At 34.9% G+C, this 23781-nt stretch overlaps 1 protein-coding gene across 1 annotated transcript; it reads right to left on the bottom strand.

The window, feature by feature from the left end:
- Positions 1–429: 429 nt before the first annotated feature.
- On the bottom strand, positions 430–1773 carry LOC149177950 (uncharacterized). The gene is made up of 3 exons (XM_089421930.1): positions 1518–1773; positions 985–1421; positions 430–870 (listed from the first exon to the last, which is right to left on the bottom strand). Exons 1-3 carry the CDS (start codon positions 1771–1773, stop codon positions 430–432), a joined length of 1134 nt encoding a protein of 377 aa, XP_089278056.1.
- Between the last annotated feature and the right edge of the window lie 22008 nt (positions 1774–23781).

Raw genomic sequence — 23781 nt, 5'->3', positions numbered from 1 at the left:
CTTGTCTGATTCCTCTTGAGGGGGAGAATTGGTTGGCAGGGGAGCCATTAACCAGAATAGAAAATTTGGTAGATTTAATCAGAGCTAAAATCCATTTAATCCATTGATTGGAAAACCCGAAAGCTTTTAAGATTGCTTCAAGGTAGTTCCAGTTGACTTTATCATAAGCCTTTGATAAGTCCAGTTGCATCATCATGCCTGCGATTTTCCTGGATTGTAGAGTATGAATCATTTCTTGAGCCAGCAAAATATTTTCCAAAAATTGTCTCCCTTCAACATATCCTGATTGTTCTTCTGAGATGCGGTTCAGAAGAATAGGTTTCAATCTATTGGCAATAACTTTAGAGATAATCTTATAGATGACATTGCATAAAGCAATGGGTCTAAACTTTGCTGGGGTGTTGGCTTCTTCTTCTTTGGGAATCAGGGCTAGGAAAGTTGAATTGAGAGATTTGAGAATTGAGGCAGAGCGTCGAGAGTCTCCACCACTTCCCAGACCTCATATTTGAAAATTTCCCAGCAGGATTTATAAAAGTTGATGGTAAAGCCATCAGGCACTTTTTCATTTGGCATACTCTTCACAACTTCTTCCACCTCTTCCAGAGAGATTTCCCTAGTTAATGCAAGATTTTGCTCATTGGTGATTGTTCTAGGAATGGATTTGATGAGTTCAGCGATTGCATCTGTTCTGTCTACCTCAGGTTCCTGAGCTATGCTGTTAAAATTCTTAGTGAGCAGGGTTGAAATTCCTTGATGATTCTGAAGAATGTCCCCCTGATCATTTCTGAGACTGAGGATTTTATTGGCGCCTCTGTAGTCTATTGCTAATCTGTGAAAGAACTTGGTGTTCTGTTCCCCTTCCTTTAGCCACTGAATACGAGACTTTTGCTTCCATAGGGTTTCTTCTCGTTGGCAGCGGAGCTACCATTATTGCATCAAAATTTCTTCTTGGTCTACAGAGTCTAAGTTGCTATCTCCAGTTACCCATCCTTTGGGAATCCGCTTTAGTTGCTCCTCTATTTTGGCTTTCTCTTTAAATATATTCCCAAAAACGGTTACATTCCATGCTTTGATTTTATTTCTGATGTATCTCAATTTACCTTGTAATTTGTACATTTTGGTGCCTCTTATGTCCATCGGTTCATGCCACCACTTCTCAACAAGTTGAATAAAGTCCGGGTGATTAAGCCAAAACTTCTCAAATCGAAATGGCTTGTTCCTAGGAGTACCCTGGATCACAGCAATTAGCGAAATGGGCCAATGATCTGACCCTCCACTAGGTAGAATGTCTGATTCTACTACCACTCCCTCCAACAGTATGCTTTCAGATATAAGAAATCTGTCAAGACGAGAGGCGATTTGTCTCTCACCTCCCCTTCTGTTATTCCAAGTGAAGGCCCCACTCTTGGGTTGAATATCCACTAATTTAGCTTAAACGATGAAATCTAAGAAAGCTTCAGAATCTTTGTTGAGTCTACTGATCCCTCCTTTCCTCTCTAAGAGTGTAGTGATCATACTGAAATCTCCTCCTATGGTTGCCTTCACGCTGGGATATCTAAGCTTCAGATTCAAAAGAGCTCTAAGAAAAATGTATTTCTCTTCTAATTTCTGAGGTCCATAAACATTGGTGCACAGATAAGTCTCTGAATTGCCTATCACTTGAACTTCTAGAGCTATAAAGGATCTATTGGCTTCAGCTGAGAGGATATTAATTACATGTGGATCCCACAGGGTAAGTAAACCTCCTTCCCATCCATGACTAGCAGTCTCCATGTATTTCATTTGTCTACCTAGCTTTTTGCTTACATTATCAATAATGTTACTTGTGAATTTGGTTTCTTGCACAAATACAATATCAGGTTTTTCCTTTTGGACCTTCCTTTTTTAGAGACTTTGTTTAGTTTGAATATTGAGCCCTCTGGCATTCCAAGAGATGACTTTCATTTAAAACTAAAGAGAAAATTAGTGATTAAGAGAAAAAGCTTCTATAGCTTTCATCTTACCAAAGTTTTAAAGCAGTATTCCCAGTTCATGCAGTGTCTCATTGTTAGTTTTGCACCCTCTCCTCTTCCTTTGTTTAGAGCTGGTTGAAGTGTGAAGTAGGCTTTTTGTATGGGATCCCAATCCTTTTGCTACGCCCAGTTTCTTGTTTTGCCTGTCCAACACTGCCTTCTATCTTGCAACAAATAGCTCATTGATTCTACTCACCTCCTCTTCCGAAATGTTTTCCATCCCTTGCTTCTTCCAGTTTTCCACCATGTTTGTTAGGTTAACTCCTTCCTACTCTAAAACCTCATTGAGCTCCATTTCCTCACTTCCGATGTCACTTGTCAGCATTTCTGCATCTTCATCTGTTCCTTCTGTTACTTCCTGAGTCTGTTCTGTGATGTTTTGAATGTTATCCTCCATTGCTTTGGTTTCATACTCTGTTGTATTTTTATTTACTTCAGAGGTATTTTGTTCCTTATTACGGTCCTCTGATTCAGTTTCAGTCTCCAAAACCTCAAAAGCATTGCTGGTGTTACCTTGTATTGCGCCTGTTATGAATGGTCGTCTCCTGTGTGCTCTCTGTCTTGCTCTTGGTCTTATGAAGGTATCCCTATTCTTTTCTACCTGCTCTCCCTTAAGTTCTTCCACTGATCTGTTTAATGGACATTCTCTTATTAAATTTCCATGCTCATGACACTTCCTGCAACGAAATGGAATTTTCTCATAGTCAATAGCTTGAAAATAGTCCTCATCCCTATATTCCAACCACAGTCCTTCATGCAAAGCCCCCGACACATCCAACTCCACACAGATTCGTGCACAGGACGTATACATTCTTTGCAGAGTGGCTTCTGAAGCTTTGATAAAAGTTCCTAGCTTGTCACCTATCTGTTTTAGAGCTGAATATCCCCAATAGTCTATTGGAAGGGAGAATAAGCGAATCCAGACTGGCACCTGCTTAAAGGTTTCTTTCTCTGGCACGAAGTTAGACTTCCAGGGTCTCATATAGATACCTGCTGAAGTGAAGAAGTAAGGTCCCCCATCAAATATTCTATCCTTATCCTCTAGATTCGAAAAAACAACAGTGAAAAAACCCTTGGCCCCTAAGTGCAGTCTAACATCACCTTTGGGTTTCCATTGTTGCTTGATCCATTGACACAATGCTCTTTCCGTTGGCCAGAGTCCCATGAACTTGCAGATCACTATGTCTTCAGTCATATGTTCTCTGTAGGCTTGAATTTCCGGGTCTGTGATCACCACCCTTAGGGCTTCTGCTGTTTTAGGCCTGCATGGTCCTCGCCTTTTATTGTCATTGAGATTGTTTGGTTTGTCCCCTTTCTCCTCTCTCTCTCTCTCTAGGGTTTCTTCTTCCTCGTCTTTTTGTTCCTCTTCTTGTTTGTTCTCCTGATTGATGTGTGCCTGCGCTGTCTTCCCCTTGCTCCTGCTATTTTCTCTACCTTCGCTCTCCTTTTCTTTCAGTTTCTAAGTGTTGTCTTCCGCCTTGTTCACATACTGTCTTCTTCCCTTGCTGGTTCCCTCCTCTTTCTGTCACCTATCATACCCTGTGATTCGCACACCTTCCTGTGCGATTTGTTTTTGAATGATTATTTGTCTGAAAGTAGGGGTCCCTATGGACCCCTCGTTGACCATCTGCCAAGTCAGGCTCTGACCCCTCCTGAGAAGCTCTGCTACTCTGATCCTGTTCCTCTCCAGGTCAAACCCTAGGTATGCAAATTTCGAGATCTATAAACCCTAAAATTCCCGATCGCCAGAGCATCTGATCCGAGACAACATTTTTCAATAAAATGAGACTTGATCTTTGTAGTAATATGATATTGAAATTTTACTATCATATTGTTATTTGAGCGCAAGTTGTCTATATATTTTACCAAGTTCATGCGTTAGGAAATGAAATTTTGTTGCGAATAAAATGACAAGGATTAGACATCATACCTTAGATTATTTATTTTCATAAATTATCCACATCCTGAGCTTTTTAACATGTAGGTTGGCATGATTGTGCTTAAGCTTTCTCTGGAGGTTAAATAATAAGTTATTAAGGTGTTATTTTCCTTTGGGACATTTTATTTGTTTTGTTTCTATAGGTCATCTGGCCACATAGTGGCCACTATCACCAAAGTGAAGAAAATTTGTTCAAGTTTCTTACAATGAATTTATATTCTAGTATTCATTGTCTTTCATGTCTTGTACTCTGAATTGTATCTTCTTTTGTTTTCAGGAGAGGAACTTATCAATATTGATGGTAAGAAGCAAGAATTGAAGAAAGATGAGAATAATAACACTAGAGTGACAAATGCCAAAAGGGAGAGAGAAGAAAACCTATCTAGTGATACCCTTAGAGCCCATATCTCGCATAAGACACACACATACATACTAATGGTTAAGTCTTCAGAGTTGGTGAATTCACTTGCAATGCCTTGGCAACACAGTGATAATGTTTTGAAGTGATGAAACAATATTTCATGTGTAAATTGTAGCCCAAATAATTAATATCAAGTTGGAAACTCATATTGTAATACTTGACATTTTATATAATATAATTTGTGGTTGAAATTATTTATAGTTGCACTTGATATTATTTAGTATTGTAATTAACATATGTAACTTTGTGTTTTCATATTAGATGAACATGCACATTGTATGCTGATTTTTTTTTAAATTAGTCCCAAAATCCAACTAATTAATTTATGTTGATTAATAATGAATACAAAAATCACTTTAAAACTACCAAATTAGTAGCTTATATTGATTAAACATGAACACAAATAAAATGAATACACGACTAAATTAGTCTTTTATAATGATTATTAATGAAAGTAAATGAAATGAATATAAACTACTAAATCAATCGTTTATATAATGAATATGAAACTACCATAAAAATGATGAATGACTACTGCAAATGATAAATTTGTGATTAGAAATGATGACTAAATTTTGCATATATACGACTATTAGTAGCTAATTTACAGTATATTATAACACGAATGAAATTTAATCATATTTCTTTGGTCATTAATTGACTTAAACGATGACTAAAATTTGCACATATATGACTATTAGTAGCTAATTTACAGTATCTTATAACACGATTAACATTTTGGTCATATTTCTTTGGTCATTAATTGATTTTCTCGGGTGATCATGTAGTAGTATATTTGGTCATTAAATGTGACAATTAACGACTAAATCAATGACTAAATTAATAACCAAATTTATGACAAAATATACTACTAAAAGATAAAATTGAAACAACAAATTAATGGCTAAGATAAAAATGACTAAAAGTTGGTCGTGTTATAAGATACTCTAAATTAGCTACTATTGGTCACCGACTGAAAAATGGTCGTTTATATGCAAAATTTAGTCATTTTTTTAGTAACTAATTACCCATTTTGTACTAATGATACATGAAATGGAAAAACACAATTATCACTCCTTTTTAATCAGGTGGGATCCAATCCAAGCTCCCTCTTGATCAAGGACTTGTTAGAGCTCCCTCTTAACAAGGGACTCTCCTTTTCATCAATAGCTTCTTCTTCATGGATCCTTCAGCTTCTTCATCAAATTATTTCCTTGATGTCATGAAAATGAGTTGAGATTCTTCCTTGTAGCGCATCAGCCATCGATCACTTTCCTTCTCAGTTCGTGATGTCATTCCTTTCTTCATGGAAAGTGGATTTCTTAATACATATTTGGAATCTTTTTCATATAGATACTTATTTCCCATCATGCTTCTTTAAGGAATTTTCATCTACTGAATGAATGTCAGTTGTACTTGTACTTACAACTCTTGTTCCAGTAGCCCTGCATGCACTCATCTAGATATTATTCAAGAAATCAAAACATAATATTAAATCAAATCATACGTTAATAGATGGCTCTTCATCATGACATCTTCCTAAAGGTATTAGCATCCTACATTCATGTTGACACATCTCCCAAATATATCCATTGTCAAGGGTCTTCATCTTTTCAGACTCTTATCAAAGTCTTCATATCCTTCTGGGAGATTTCCTAGTCAAGTCCTCTTGGTATTTTGGATGTTGATAGCCTTCATCATAGTTGCATATATCATGATCTCTTCCTTCCTCAAACATTCCATTCCCTGGAGCTTTCAATCAAAGTTTCTTAATTGTATTCAACCTCCTCATACTTCATACAAGGACATATTATGTTGATTTCATCTCAGTGTGACTTATGCCTTCATGCATCCTTTCAAAGGAGGAGATCCTTTTTCCCTTGATCATGCTTCTCAAGATAGAAGTAGTGATCCATGTTACTTGCAATCATATGACATGGCATTATAATATCAAGCACAAGCATACATACCTCATTTTACCTTTAGGTCATCTAGGCTTCTTCCAATAGCTTCCTTGATTGAAAAGATATTCAATCCCTTGATCTTCTTCATCATACCATCATCCCATGAATTCCATAAGTTGGAGTTCCTGATGAAACAATTGCTTCCTCTCTAGATTAGTTAACCCTTTGATGAGGATTCCATCAGAGAATCTTGAGGATCTTGCATATCCCCATTTGGAAAATGTTTTCTTTTTGTATGATGAGCCTTGTCCTAGATGACTTCTTCCTTTCCTACAATGTCCAATGAGGTTCCCAAGAGCTATATTCTTCATTTTTTACTATCATATATTATTTCCTTCATGATTCCCATGGTGATGTCATGAGATCTTGTTTCTAATGCTTCCATGATGCCATGATGCATCTTATGGTCATATCTATAACACAAGATTTATGAGCTTAAGATAGGACCCTTTTGTGAGATATATTATCTCAATCATTGTAGAGACTGCTACTCCCTCTTTCCTTGGCCCTTTTCTTCAGCTTCCTCCATCTTTCTGGTGATATGAGCTTCTTTCCATCATCTTTCCATAGCATTGAATCTTACCTATACAATTATCTCTTGTTTGAGGACCAAACTTACCTTTCCTTTCTACACATGTTTGAGTCCTTTAACCTTCAATACATTTGCCTGCAACTTGTCCTTTGCCCACAACTTGTCCTTTTCTATCTAGCATAGATACCACAAGTTTTCAAATGAGTTAACCTTATTGTTCATGGACATTTGTTACCTTTATTATCAATTAGTATATAAATCATGATTGTCTTCTTATCATCTTTCCTAGATCTCCCAATTGATATCTTATGAAGATATTCCTTCATTCTTTGATACGTTCAATAAGGTCTAAGTGATATGACCTTCTTAAATTCATTTCAGAGAGTATATTTTCTAGTATTTCATATCTTTGTTTTATGTCACCTCTCCTACTACATAGGGATGAGAAGACCTAAGACTGTTTTCATATGACTTCTCTTCTAGGGACTATATATATCCTCCTTTGTTATGCAACGGATATTGATAACCAAACCTATTTATAGATCTCCTTACAATCATGAAGTCATTTTACCGGATTGATTATAAAATGAAAGATACTTACTTGAGATGTGAAGATAAAATATTCACCTTGATCATGTTGAAGAAGATGTATGAGGGCTTCTTCTTGGATGATATTCTTTCAAATGAAAATCCTTTCCTTAATATAAGATGTTGCTTCTTTTGATGAGGATGATTTGGATGATCTTCTTCTAGGGCAAGGAGATGATCCTTTAAAGATGTCCACACCTTATTTCCTTCAATATGCTTTGTCTTCTTTTGTAGTGTAGATTAGGACTGCTTCTAGGAATTCGACCTTCTCCAAGATGATGTAATCTTTGTTTTTGAGGCCTTTAAGTTTCCTTACTTTGTAAACAATTTGAAGAGGGTCTTGGTGGTCTTTTTATGATGACTGTGAAAATAAAAGCTCTTGTTGTTGTAAACTGTTTCCTTGATTGCACAGGCAAAAACCCTTGCTGATGTAGATTGTTGTTGTAATATGATCCTTCAATTTTGTTAGAGCCCTCCAACTTGCTTTGATGCCCTTTTTAAAAATCGATCCTTTTATGTCTCTTTTTTCCACCCTTCCTTTGACTTCAACACCTTAGCTTTGATTCCATGTTTAAGAATCTAGGGAAATTAGAGTTAATGATATTCTTCTAGTCATGATAAATATATATGAGGTGCTTTTAAATTTTTCTTCTTATTCCAATCTTGACTTATTATTATTAGAGTGTTTATTTCTTACTTCTTCAAGCAATTACCAAAATACAAGAGACAAGAACACAAGATGTTGGCTTTTTTCCAGGGCCAAAAGGTCTCCTTCTTGCAGAGGAAAACCCACACCAAATTCTTCTTATCGAGATTCCAATTGACGAATACCAAGGCCATGACCCTTGACCTATCATGCCACTCTAAGACCAAGACAAAAATCCTCTTCTCTTTCACTGCTGAGATCATCATGACTGTTGCTTCATCATTACTGCACTTTCATCGAGATCTTCACCATACCATTGAGATCTCCATGAGATGTGCTCCTAAGCTCACCAAGATCATGACTGTCTCACCATAGTTTTTCCTTCACTTAAATCATAACTACATTCTTATTGAGGTTATCACTATGTCGATGAGGTCTCTACCTTGTCTTCATCATGACTTTGATAACCTATCTTCATCAATGCACCGAGATCTGAATCATGATCTTATCTTCATTAGGATTATAACCATGATCTTCATCTTCATTAAGATCATGATTGATATCATGATTACAGTGATGACTATGTATATGATATATACTTCACCGAGATCCTTCCTTGTGAATGCTGAGACTATTACTGTGACCCTGTAACTAGGCTAAGACAACGGAGAAATATGTGAGGACTTTACTGTAACTATCACCAAGATTGCACCATTCAAAATCACAGCATAATCCGAGATTCTTTCTTACACCCATCTGAGATTTCAGATACTTGTCAGAGATTCTTTTCTTGATTTTTGCGTTGACCCTAACTGGGCATATATAGTGGTTTTCCCTCCATATTTAGCTGACGTGTATTCATGAAGAGTTGTGTCTTTTCCATTGAGCTGACATGAGTGTATTTAATTCATTTTGTAGGCTGACATGAATTTGTTTCTTCATCATTTAGCTTGCTAATGTCTTCAAGAGGATTATGCTTATCTTGGAGGGTTGATCTCGACTCTAGGTTGACTCATATACATTTTATATTTTATCAAGAAAAGCTCTTCATGAATTTGAATATTTAATAATAAATCCTAAGGCTCTCAATGGGATCCATCTATAAAATAAACCTCTTTCTCATGAAACCCATGACTCAAGGAATAATAATAAATTCATTTTCTTGTTTAAAAGAATCATAATTACAATGTCATGAAGACTGAACCTAGTTACACTTTCTTCAACAAACGCTTATGGTATGATTTGGTACAAGAGGAAATAAGGCAAAATGCTAGAGATGGGGCTTCATCCAAGGGAGAGGATGAAGAAAAATTTACAATGGTTGGAAAGGAAAAGAGAGAAAAATGGAATAAATCTCAAACCAAACTACAATCTAGCCAAGGGGCCAAGAAGAAAGATTTGTCCAAAATAAAATGCTTCAATTTTCATGAATTCAAGCATTATGCCCAAAGTATCCACATAAAAGTTTAGAAAGAAGACCTCAAAAGCAGTAGCAAGTGAAGCTTTGGCTTCAAATTTTAAGATTGAATTCACCCTTATCATATGCATGTCCAACAATGATGGGGAGCATGTGGAACTTGGACTAAGGTGCATCATTCAACATAACATGGTGTAGAGAATTTCTCAGTGACCTGGAGGAGAAAGATTTCCAGATACAAATAGACTTGGGGGATGACATAAGGTAAAACACACCTGAGGTTTGTATAGGAACCTTTCATAGGGACTCAGGCTCCCCTCTCAAACTCAAGGATGTCATATTTGTTCCAAGCCTAAAGAAGAATCTCATCTCTGTTGCAATTTCATAAGACCGTGGTTATGATGTGATATTCAACAAAGGGAAAGTATTCTTGGGACACAGCCACAAGACACGTGAAGCAGATTGGGGTTTGTGTCAATAACCTGTATAAGATAGATGTGGAATATTGTGTTGCATTAACCACTAAGGCAGAGAAAGTGTAGAGTCATGATGTCGATGAACTTTGGCATAGAATATTTTCCCATTTGCATCATGGTTCCTTCACTATTATGTAGAAAATAAACACTAGCCTCCCCAAAGGAGCACTTGAACAACATGATGTATACAAAGGATGTACCTTAGGGAGTACACAAAATCTAGATTCCATGAACGGGACAAAAAATCACATGAAGTCTTGGAAAGGATCCACTTTGATGTTTATGGACCTTTCTTGACAACCTCCACTACCAAGCACAAATATTTTGTCAGTTTTATTGGTGACTTCTCAAGGAAGTGTTGGATCTTATTCATGCGAAATAAAGATGAGACATTCTCCAATTTCATAGAATTCAAGGCATTGGTTGAGAAAGAAACTAACAAGAAGGTGAAGGCTCTCATGAGTAATAATGGAGGTGAGTATGTTTCGAATGAATTCAATAATTTATGTGCAAAATAAGGAATTTGAAGAGAACTTATACCAACCCACAACCCATAGTAGAATGGGGTAGCTGAGAGGAAGAACAAGAGCATTGTGGGAGCAACGAGAGATATGCTACATGGCCAAGGCCTACCTCTGCATTTGTGGTCTAAGACATGCAACAAAATAGTCTATTTGCAGAACCAGAGTCATCATCGAATTCTTGGTTTGATTACACCAGAAGAGGCCTTCTCAGGGAGAAAGCAAGATGTGTCGTACTTAAAGATTTTCAGAGCCTTTGTTTACTACCATGTCTCCAAAGAATCAAGGAAGAATCTTGATCTGGTAATAGAGTTTGGGGTATTTATGGGTTACATAGAAACTCCACACAATCATCATGTGTACTTTACATCCCTCATAATGACAATTGTGTGAAGGGATGTAAAGTTTGATGAGGAGAAAATGATGCACTTTTCTCTTGAGAGGGAGCTTTAAATCCCACTAGAGGAGGATATTTTAGCTCCAAAGGAGGATATTGAGGAAGTTGTGGAGAAACCACAAATTGAGGCGCAGAGAGTGGACACATCTACTCAAGAAAAACCATCTAGAGAAGGCAGAAAAATAACCACGAAAGTTGATAGACTTTCGTAGGATGCGAGGGAGAATGTGGGAGCTCCTTCAACTTTGCGCAGGAATATAAGGTAACTTGAATGGTACACTGGATGCATGGCCCTAATGAATGAGTTTGTAGAGACTGAGCCATATTATTTTGAGGAAGCAGTAGAGAAACCTCTATGGGTTAATGAAATGGTGGAGGAATATGAATCCATTGTAAAGAAGAATGTTTGGGAAGTGGTCCCAAGACTAACAGATAAAACAATGGTGGGTTCGAGATGGACCTTCAGGGTTACGCATGTAGTAGAAAAAATCTTAGAAAAGTATAAGGCCATATTTTTTGCTAAGGGATACTCTCAAGTTGAGGGAATTGACTATGAGGAGACCTTTTCTCATGTAGCAAGATACTCATCCATTAGATCTATTCTTGCATTGGTTGTGTAGATGGGGTGGAAGATCCACTAGATGGATGTAAAAACAACATTTGATCAAGAGCCTCATGTGTGCAACATCAAGCGAGTGTTGTATGGTCTCAAACAAGAACCCCATGATTGATACACTAGGATCGACAACTATCTCAATGGTTTGGGCTTCACCATAATTGAAGAGGATGAAAACCTCTATCATATCTTAGTAGAAGGTTAATTTCTTATTATTGTCTTATATGTTGATGATTTGATGTTGACTAGTGATGAGCAGCTAATCAGATCTTGCAAGGAGGACCTTGCAAGGGAATTTAAAATGAAGGATATGGGTCCCATGCACTACTTCCTCAGGTTGGAAGTATGGTAAGGCGATGGGGAACTATTTTTGTCTCAAGGTAAGTATGCAAATGAGATACTACAAAGATTCTACATGGAGAATTTTAAACTCATGGAGACACTTATAAAAACCAACTAGAGGAAGGAGGATGCCACTTCAAGTGAAGAAGTAGATGCTACCATTTATCGGAAACTAGTGGGTTCACTAATGTATATTGTGAACAGATGACCTGATATGTGCTATGTAGTCAACTAGGTGAGCCAAACTATTGTGAGGCCAACCAAATTATTTTGGAAAATAGCTAAGCATGTTTTATGGTACCTGAAAGGAACTACCCAGTTTAAACTATGGTACAGACTGATAGAAGGAGTGAAGTTGTGTGGCTTCACAGATGCATCTTAGGTAGGGATTCTATCCAATTAAAAGAGTACATCAGGCGAAATTTTCAGCGTTGATTTTGTAGCCATTTCTTGGTATTGTAGGAAGCAAAGATCTATGGCACTCAACTCGTCAGAAGAAGAATACATGGCTACAGGTCAAGGAACATGTGAGGTGATCTGGATGAGAAATATACTTGCAGAACTATTCGATCAAATGATGGATCCAACTATGATGTATTGTGATAATCAGATTTGCATAAATCTCTGTGAGAATTTTGTATTTCACGATTGATCCAAGCATATAGATATCTAGTATCACCATTTACAGGATTATGTGAAAAGGCGAACAATGTTTCTACAATACATTCTAATAGAGGAACATGATGCTGATATTTGGATAAAGTATTTTTCAAGAGGGAAGTTTGAGTTCCACATTTGCAGGTAAGGGGTGGTTAATAATCCCTTTCTTGCTGAGAGCGAGTATTGAAAAATGTAGCAAGAAGTTGTCAATTTGATTTTTCCATGATTGAATTGAGAAAATTTGAATTTCCACATCAACAGACAACTTGGATATAGTTAACTTGTGTGACATGGCTTTTGTCACCCAGTTTAGTTAGTAAATTCAAGTTGGAGGAATTAGAGTTCACTTAAGCATGTGTGATTGCTAATTTGTAGCAATCAAGGTAATTTATTTCAAGTGGTTTTTGGTTAAACTAGTTCCAACTATTGGAGGAAATAGTGGAAGGTCAGTTATGTAGTAAGACTTTAGTCAAACTAAATGATTATCCAGTTATCTCATTAGTCAGCCCTAATTAGCTAGTACATGTAGAGAATTTGAGTTCCCCAGTTGTAGTGGAGATTCCAAGGCAGTGCAACATTCGTTGTAGACCATTCTTGAGTGTACATGTGTTGCATGCAGTTAGATGATCAACCTTGGGAATTGTGAAATCAATTTTGAAGAAATTCCTAAATAATAGGGGCCTAATTTCTCAAGTAAATTGGGGCTCAAGCAGAGGAAGAAATTGACTAAGTCTAGGTTAGAGCTTCTCAATGAGCAGAGAGATATGTTATTCACTTGCAGGTTGTGCTCAATTGAGCAAAACAATTGTAATATATCTCTATTAATCATATTAATGGAAGCAGACAAAGGGGTTTTTAGTAGACTAGTTTCCCCTAGAAAAATATGGTTTGCATGTGTGTCATTTCTCATTACATGTTTGTGATTGATGCTCTAAATTGTGAAATGAATTTTGTAGAGTAGTAGAGTAGGTTTGTGTCTTGTGATTTTGATTAAAACTTCACGAGAAATTGAAAATATACACTATAATTTCTACAAGGAAGACATTATTCACCACAAAGTAGGATAAGATATGAAAACAATGAAGAAACAATGAGGTCATCACGACGAATTCAACCACAAGTAATATTTAAAAAATTATGCATTAATGACTAAATTAATGAATGTCATTGAACCTTTGAATTTCAAACAAGCTAATGAGCATAAAGAATGGAGAGATGTAATGAATGAAGAATACAAGTCCATAATGAAAAATGATACTCGGGAATTAACAAAATTACTTGAAAAATAATGTACCCATAGGGTCCAAATGGGTTTTCGAACCCAAATTTAATGCTAATGGCAGTATAGAAAAATATAAGGCTATGTTGGTTGCATAAGGTTTCTTACACTAGTACAAAATGGCTAATTAGTCACTTAAAAAATGACTAAAATTTGCATATAAATGACCACTTTTTAGTCGATGACCAATAGTGGCTAATTTATAGTATCTTATGATGTGACAAAATTTTAGTCTCATTTAGCTTAGTCATTAATTGGTTGTCTCAATTTTATCGTCTAGTAGTATATTTAGTCATAAATTTGGTCATTAATTGTCACAATTAATCGCCAAATACACATCAAAATATATTACTACATGATCACCCAAGAAAACCAATTAATGACCAAAGAAATATGACTAGAATGTTCGTAGCATTATAAGATACTGTAAATTAGCTACTAATTGTTATTTGTATGCAAATTTTAGTCATTGTTTCAAACCAATTAATGACCAAAGAAATATGACTAAATTTTGTTCGTGTCATAAGATACTGTAAATTTTTTTACTAATAGTCATATATATGAAAAATTTACTCTCATTGTTTGGTAATTTTATATTCATTATATAAATGTATAATTTAGTAATTTATATTAATTTCATTTGCTTTCATTAATAATCATTATAAAAAACCAATTTAGTCGATGCATATTCATTTTATTTGTGTTCATCACTAATCAATATAAACTACTAATTTAGTAGTTTTAGATTGATTTTATGTGTTCATTATTAATCAAAATAAATTAATTAGTATGATTTTGCGACTAAATTAAAAAAAATGTCATTCGATGTGCACATTCATTTAATATGAAAACAAAAAGTTATATATGTTAATTACAACAATTAATAATATCAAGTACAACGATAAATAATTTCAACCAGATAAAGTAAATTATATGAAATTCTAAGTATTACAATATCAGTTTCCTTAATATTTGTTGGACTACAATTTACACATGAAATATTGTTTCAACACTTCAAAACATTACCATTATGTTTCCAAGGAATTGCAGGTGAATTCACCAACTTTAAGGACTTGACCATCAATCTGTATGTGTGTGTATCATGCAGGATATTGGATTTAAGGGTATTACTAAAACGATTTTCTTCTCTCTGTTTTTTTGCATTTTTTGCTCCAATGTTGTTGTTCTCCTCTTTCTTCAATTCCTGATTCTTACCATGAATACTGAGTTTCTCTTCCGAAAATGAAAGAAGATACAATTCAAAGTATAAGACATGAAAGATGATGAACACTAAAATATAAATTCAAGTATATTATAAAATATTTATATAACATATACCTCAACATCAACAATGTCAATGTCATTTTTCCCCAAAAAAGCAAGAAACTCGAACAAGTTTTCTCGAGTTGGGAAATAGCAACCATTATGTGACCAAATGACTTGTATAAACAGAGAAAATAAAACATCACCATAAAAAAGGACACCTTATAAACTTAGTATTCAACCTTCAGGAAAAGCTTAGGCACAATCATGCCAACTAAGTTACATGTTAAAAATTTCAAACTATCAATAACTTGTGAAAAAAATTGAAAGAAAAATACAACGTATAATAAACAAGAGCTACGTGATGGAAATGTCACTCCTTTTTTTTTTTGCACATTTCCACCACATGTCTATTGTTATAATAAGTTTAATAAAAAAATAAAAACAATTAATATAATATATTAGAAGAATACAATTCAAAGCAAGCAATTTAATTAATTAAATAGAAAGGTAAGTAACTTGAAAAGAAATTGGTTCTACATAGATAATTTTAATAAACATATTATTTTAAAAATTGTATAACAATTTTTTATTATCAATAATATATATATATATATATATATATATATAGAGAGAGAGAGAGAGAGAGAGAGAGAGATTAAAACTAGAACCAATTGCAATGATCAAAGTATCATATTTGACATTTGTTTGATTTGGTGGAAATTTCAGGTTTCACCACCTCAATGCTAAGAATCATATTTATACATATAATATCAAAATTCATAGGTAAACTATGTAGTCAATAATGTATTAATCATACCAACTACAATGATAAGTTCAGATGTATAAATTCATTAAATTCATTTGCAAATATCATTGATTAGAGGAGGACCTTGAACCACTACAAACTTAAAACATCCAATCTTTTCCATTTCCACAAGGTAAGCATAACCTTAAAACTGATATGGAAAAAAAACTAATAGAAACTCATTGAGATGAACACCTTTCTCAGAATACCACTATGCGATCTACCTCTCTTCTCCAATCCCAACATAGACATGGAAGCCAAGAAATCATGCAACTCCGGAAAGCAAAAAATACCAATGTTCACATCTCTCTCCCTCTCTGTCTCTCTCTTGTATGCAAGAAAACATACATAAGCATGAATGAATGCATCATACATCCTATAAAAACACTATCATGGAGAGGAAAGTTGATGATCACATGGGATCAAATATTTTTTGCATCAAAGGTGAAAATAGGAAAAATCAATAGAGGATTGGAGAATGGACAATGCCTCAAATATTTTACATCTATAAGATGCACACATACTGATAAGATGCACAACATATCAGTCTAGAAGGGATAAACATAATTTATACAGAGGAAGGTAATGGAGACATGATATAATAGAATCTTTAAAAAGGGTATGTTAGGATCACTTCCAATCATATGCACTAGTTTCTACATAAAATTCAACAATGATTGTAACCCTTGAGACATTAGAGTCTACTTGTGACTTCACCTGGTAGTGACAAACCAAATAGATCTCCTTAGTACATCAAAGCATTATCACAATTAGATAAGAACAAATCCAGATATTGACATCTTTATGCTATTTGTAATATTTTGTATAGTTAATTTACATCCATTGATCTTGTGATCATGGGTGACTGTCTGTCTCTCCATTTTATGGATAGAAAGGAAAGGCATTATATGAAAAAAATTGTCACTAACTAGCTTTTGTATCCATAACCACAAACTTTTCTACAAGAAGGAGAGAATGCATTCCCTCTAGTCTTTGTGCAGGATTAGAAGTGCCACTTTTAGAATGTTGTATCTATGGCTCAACCAAAGGTATCATTTGGTTGAAAAATACAAAGCAATTAATTCAATTAATAGCATCTTCAAAAGAAATTTCAAGATGGGCATATTTCATTTAAAACAAACTATTTAAAGCTATAGGATCATTTATAACTTGAAACTTTTGAACCATCAGAGTTATACCACAACATTGACCTATATAAAAATATATGAGTTCTGGCATGCTCATTTTAGACTACGAATGTGTGCTCTTCACAAACTTTCCTTCTGTTTAAGTCCTATAGAAAATAAATAAGCAACATCTTGTACAAAGGCAGCTACTGATTTTGCGACCCCTGAACCCAAAGACAATAATATTGCAATGTGTGCCTCCTCATTCCTTGTATTTTTTTCCAAGAATGTTAAGAAAAAGGGAATGAAAATAATGATATCATACATTTATCAAAATAAAAAATAAAAAATAATTGTGGTTAGTGGGAAATATACCATCTTATCTGTATAAAAATGTCAGATAAATTACTATAGTGGCTTCCAAATTATTCAACGCTTTGTCAGCGGGTGCACTAGACAATGCTTGAATTGCATTAAACATTCCAACACTTTGGTAAGGAAAGGTTAATTCCCCTTCTAACCCTACAAATATATTAAATTAGATTCATATCAACAACATAATTTACCATCCCCAACACACTATTTGATTAATGCATCTCTAAGTACAATGAATACCCAAAGAATAGAACCAAAAGCCTTGCAGAATACAAATTGTACTAGTAAAAAATTAAAAACATTGTGCTAATAATGCCTAAAACCAATACCCATAACATCAAGTAGAATTTTAAAGGTAATTACTAGCCTCCACTAACTCCTTTGATGGAATTGAACATGGTTGTTATGGCATCTAGATCACTAGATTGAAAACTAAGACTTTTAATTATCTCCAAATCCTCTTTCCTTCTCCCTTCATTACTATGACGAGCTTGATGTAGAATTGTGGGTAAAATGTCACCAACATGTTTTCTCAAGTCAAGTTTTGTCAATTTTAGAAGGAGACATACAACCTCCAGTGCAGGTTATAAGTTTCACTTCAACATCTTAAGTGAAGTTGGCACCACAAGTTTTCAAAATTCTTCATGCACCATGTGCTTCAAAAGAGGCTAAAAATCTTCACTAAGTGCTTTTAGAGGTTTCTCCCTTGAGTTGAACCACTGTAAGGTATAGTTTTACAAAAAATTGTTTGCGTATAATAAAATGTTCACACTCATAAGAAGTTAATATTCATCCAACCAATTTTTCATTTGTTTTTGTGCAGAAGAGGTTTAAGAAAGCATATATTATATATTTAAATAAACCTTTATCTAACAAGAGATTAATGGTAATCCTTGTTTAGTTAGAGATGTTTTGGTGTCATTTCATTGTTTATAATTTCCATAGCTCTTCAAAACCTCAAATACCACAAAGGAAGCATGGGAACTCACCTTAAGAGTGTGAATTGACTCTCATGCATCCCTCTTCCAATGTATAATATTGGCTACATGTCACATCCTCTGCTAGGTTAGTCACCTAAAAAATAACTTACTGACATAAAAGACAGGTTCTAAATAAACCATCTTTAAAACTAAGGTTGATGGTTATCATCTATACCGTAAAAGTAAATCTATTTTAAAAATATCTGTTAAAAAACATAGATTATGACAAAAATTCTATCAAACAAAGATTCTTTCATATTGCATGTATAGATTCATGGAGGTTTAAAAGGATACCTAGGACCACTAGAGGAGAAACATTATAATGAGCCAGTTTGAACTTTCAATCCATTGCCTCAACAATGGAAATAGAAAAGAGATAGAAACCAATATTTTTGGGAGAAAATATAAAACAACACCAACAAATATATACAATGAAGGCATCTTTCATGTTTTCCCAAGCCACAAATTCATAGTCTTGATTATCCCGAATGACTTTTCCCATGTATGCACATAACATGTCAAAAGGATAATAACCCATGCAATAGCAACAAGTAGCTTTAGAAAGTTCCTGAACATATCAAATGGTCTCGTGCTGTGATAAGCTTTAAAGTTGAGAATAATATCCAAGACACCTAAGAATTTGAAGAAATATTAGTGTCAGAAATTCTAAATTGTGTGGGGTTAAAGTAAACAAATTATCGTAAAAATTATGTATATGATTATCTTAATACTTTTAACCACATCATGCTTAAATTTTAGAATGTTAATTATTTTACAAGTCAATAATACAAGAAATTGTGATGATGAAATATCCGATAAAAAATAATCTACTCATTTGATAGACAAAAGTTTTGAAAATGCATCAATATTGATCTGTGTAAAAGCTATGAATGTAAATATTAGATAGTAATGAAACATGATAGCTCATTACAAATGGATATAATATGTTGGAATTCTAGGATCATTTATTCTTGTTAAACTGTCTTAAAAATTGAAATTTTAGGAGCAAACTCTTAGGCTTAGTTTGATATGTTTATCCTAAATAAGACGATGCATTTCTACTGTAATGAATATACTTAAGGCTTGCCCAAAAAGGTCCTTTTGAAAAATATCCATTGGAGAACCAGATCCATTCCAAGCAACAATAACCATTTCCCGTAGAATACAAACAAGTTTTATTTTATTTAACATTTAGTTCCCATGTCTAAATGATCTTTGACATTGACATGTGTGAAAGGAGATTCCATAGTATTTAAGTGCATCATAGAATCCTTACTAGAGTTTTCATTTAGGTGACATGTTATTGTTTTACGATTTGTTGTCTCTTGAAATACGCCTTATCTCTTGAAACAAACCTTTACAATACCATGGTTTGAAGAATATGGTTTCTGATAAATTCCATCATGTTCAGTACTGACAAGTAAGGCCACAAAAGTAGAACATACAAACTCTTCACCAAAGTTGGAACTTGACAGGATACTAGAAACTAGATAATATTGGGTCATAATATCATGATCAATCAAGCTCTTGTTGAAATAATGTGCAATGTTGCATTGAGACACACCCATATCACTATTAACCATCAAGGGAAATGGATCATGAGACAAGTCATATACTAAATTCCCTGCTTGTCTAAAGGAATAAATAAATGCCTCAACTTTATTACAATATTTATTTGAACTCGTCTCACCCCACTACATTTTAGAAGTACTCAAAGGAATGCACTGCTCAAATCCAGTTGTTGGCAAGTAAGAATTTGAAGCAATATCTAGTATTTTTTCACCCATGACCCTTTTATCCATAGTATGAAACTCAATATGAACATCCCCATAATGATTAAGAGTGGCATATTCATATAGAAGATTAGTTGATCCAATTTCCATTACATTGGGATCAAAACTAGGCATTGAAACTTGGTTCATTCTTCCTTATAGTTTTAATGCTTGCATGGCATCAGTAAAAATGCATAGGGATCCCTTATCCCCTGTACTAATAGGCAATTTAAGCTGAAATTGTGTTGCTACAAAAGTTTTAGGCTTTTTAGTATTTTGGTAATCTTGATAAGAATCACCCAAACTAGAAGGGAAAAATGTATTGATATTCACTGAACGTTCTGTTATCTCAAAATCAGATCCTGATAGGCTGCTGGTCAGGTTGACTCTAAGTAACTATTTCAGACCTACTTTAGGCTGAGGCTTAGCCTCCTCAACCTGAGAGGGCTCTCTCTTAAAGGATTAATGATTTTGATTAAAGATAAGATGGCTAACTCTTATAGAACAACTGTGAAAAATATGAATGCTGGAAATACATTAAACAACTATCCATTGGGCTTATGGAGTCAACAACACCTCAATATAACAGTGAACTCAACCTTACATAGAAGTCAGGGCACTCAGCATTTAGACATTCAGAACATAACTCATATAGGACCACAGTTTATAAATGCATACAGGAAATCAGAGCACATTCAGTGAATTCTGAGTGATTATACATCTATACCACTGTAAAAATTATGGAAAGGACAAGATCACATATTCTGAATATAAGAAATCCTTCATGAATCCTGAGAAGTAAAGTCAAAATTATATTACTGAAAATGAGTCTTTACATAAGCCAAATACAAGCTGTATCATAAAATTTTCCAACCTTGATTACATTGTTGTTTCAGCTATATATAGAGTTCTTATTCTAACTGATCGAGATTCCTCCTCCAGCATGAGGGGAATTCGAAAACTACTTCTAATGACACCTATTAACCCTTTAACTAACTAATAAATACAACAAGGTGTTGACTGGAGTTTTTTTAGAGATCTAAATCAACTTTGACTCTAACTCCATATTACATGCATGATGGCTTCTCCTCATTCTTTGACATCTGGTTTTCTTTCAGTTTGGCTGAGATGGGTGTTTAATGCTCCATGTTGACCTTGGATGCTGAATCTTCTTAACTGCCCAGAAATATTAGGAGACTATCCTTGCTTCTCGGCTTCAGTTTTCCCCAAAATATTCGAATGCAAAGAAGCATGTCCTTTATCTTTTAATCACCCAAAATGTAGAAGTCTACCACGTCCTTGATGCGTTGTAAGCTTTTTCCCATGTACATGTGTGCAGGCAAAAGTTTCTTGTAAACTGTTTAACATATCCTGAACTGTGGTAAATTGCTCACTTTACGACAAAAATTTAAAGTTGGATTTTGAATATATCTTTTCTCCACCTGTCTTGACCTGGTTGACTGTTGATAGCTTCAGATGATGCCTTGTATGCCTTTTAGACGTTTCCCTTTCAAAATTCCCACTTATAATTCAAAACTGATTGATTTGCGTTAAAATCATCACCTTCAGCAGTTTCGTAGCGCGCTACGAAACTGCTGAGTTATTTAAAACAGCTTGCTTTTAACCCGAGACCTTTATTAGCTGAGTACTTGATTGCCAAAAACCCCTTTAGACTTTCCACATGTCGAATAGGGATTTATATTTCCTCAGAAAGATGAAATCAAGCAAATTTGTCAAAATTTTAAAACAAAATCTTACTTGAAATGAAAACTCATTTAGCAGGTAGCTGACTTAGCTGTGCCTTCAGATCTTCAATTTGTTTCTTCATAGCCTTATTCCCAGCTCTCAATTGCATATTGATCATTCTGATGTACTTGGCTTCTTTGATTGCTGGTACTGTCCATGTGTGAAATTGTGAATGGCCATCAACCACTGAATTCAGCTGAGCTTCTACAGCAGCATTCCCTTCCCATAGAGTTTTATAATACTTTGCATGTATGGCTGCATGTTTTCTAGCGGCTTTCTTCAATTTGGCAATCTCATATTTAGCTGATTCCAATTGGCTCTTCAGGGCTGCTATATTATTTTCTTTAGCTGCAATGACTGTTTTGCCTGTGTCTTTTTGTGTCTCTTCCCCTGTTTCCTCTGTTCTTGGCAGTGCTTCCTGTACTTGCTGGAATCTCCTTGTCATAGGTCTTCTAGGTTTAAAAACGAACTCTTCAGCTGGCTCATCAAATTTAAGCCTTTTTGAGGCCTTAGCTTTCTTGGTGCTTTCTTGTTCTGACTGTATCAATTCGATTTGAACTGGTAGAGACTGCTCGAATTCAATAGCCTGTAATAAATCATTTAAACTTGCCTTGGACACTGGACTTTCTTCAACTGCTATAGCTTTACCTTTTTCCTTATTTATCTGACTTCTTGTTCTTACCCTTGAGACTACTTCAGATGTGCTTGTTTCAGGTACAGTCTTTTTACCATGAGCTTTTTCCTTAGTTGATTGCTGAGGTTGATCTTGGATGATAAGTGGCTTCACTTGTTTTCTTATTTGTGACTTTGGAACTCTTTTAGCTCTTGCTTCTGTTTGGAGCTCAGCTATTGTAAAATCTCTAGCAGGTTGAGGAGTGAGGCCAGTCTGGCTTTTGAAGCCAGCCATAAAAATAAATGAATTCCAATCTCTGTTTACCTTTTGGAGCCCATCTAAAACCTGTAGTTTAATCAAACCATGATGAAACAAAGAGGTTTCACAATCCTCTTTCCTCAGCTGTACCTTATCACACATCTTACTCAAACTACGGAACAGATAAAAAGGTAAGTCTATGGAGACCTTCCCGGTGAAATGCAAAAGGAGTTTAAAATGGTAAGAATAAACCTTGTTATACCTTCCTTCACAAGTCAGATATTTCTGTATGCAGGTGAGTAAGTGAGCATAATATTCTTTGACATAATTCCTGGGCACTGCCTTACTTAAATCTTCATTTACATAATCATCCTTCAAAAACTCCTTGCAAGGATTCATGTCAAATTTGAAATTTTTAAACCATTCCTCTTTTCCTCGTGGGATCTCTGTTACAGTAGATATCACTTCTGGCGAAACCTGCAATTCTAACATGGCTACCTTTGAATTCAAGCCTGTGAAGTTAAGTGCAAATTCCTTAGTTACCTGTGCGTGTCCTCCTTGTAACTTTTTGCAAAACTTCCAGCACCCGGCCTTTTTAAATGCTTTCTTCACCTCTTCATTTCTCAGCGTTATATCCAGGCCTTCAGGTTCAGTCCTTAGACATTTACCGGATCTGTGCTCTTTTTTCTCCATTGATTCTTCCAGATCTTCACAAACAATGACTACCAGCTCCGGTTGGAATTGTGATTCGGCTTCTATTTGAATTCAGCCTCGCTTGATTATCAGCCTCGCTTGATTATCAGCCTCGCTTGAATTTTGAATTTTTCCGTTTAAAACCTTTCAAGATGTAATCTTGCAGATTTCTCACTCATGCAAGACTTACGGCCATCATTAAGATTTATGCACGGTTGTCTTTCTTGGGAATGATAATTCGTGCGTATCAACAGATCTAGTGGTGGTGATAGTGGCAATGAGTGGTGAAATGTGATAAGAGGGGTACATGAGCTGACATGAGAAGACATGGCCTAT

This window comes from Pinus tabuliformis, chromosome 4_1, assembly GCF_031772625.1.
Source record: "Pinus tabuliformis cultivar Carrire ecotype Pingquan chromosome 4_1, CPIR1, whole genome shotgun sequence".
Classification (NCBI taxonomy): Eukaryota; Viridiplantae; Streptophyta; class Pinopsida; order Pinales; family Pinaceae; genus Pinus; species Pinus tabuliformis.
The sequence above is the reverse complement of the archived record's forward strand: the minus strand, read 5'-3'. Positions and strand labels throughout refer to the sequence as shown.

Excerpts from the sequence above, each read along its gene's own strand:
- LOC149177950 (XM_089421930.1), bottom strand. The coding sequence starts at position 1,773 with ATGGAGACTGCTAGTCATGGATGGGAAGGAGGTTTACTTACCCTGTGG. Across the intron at positions 1,422-1,517 it reads AACCATAGGAGGAGATTTCA|TGGATATTCAACCCAAGAGT; the intron begins GTATGATCACTA and ends AAGCTAAATTAG. Across the intron at positions 871-984 it reads AGCGGATTCCCAAAGGATGG|TGGCTAAAGGAAGGGGAACA; the intron begins GTAACTGGAGAT and ends TCTCGTATTCAG.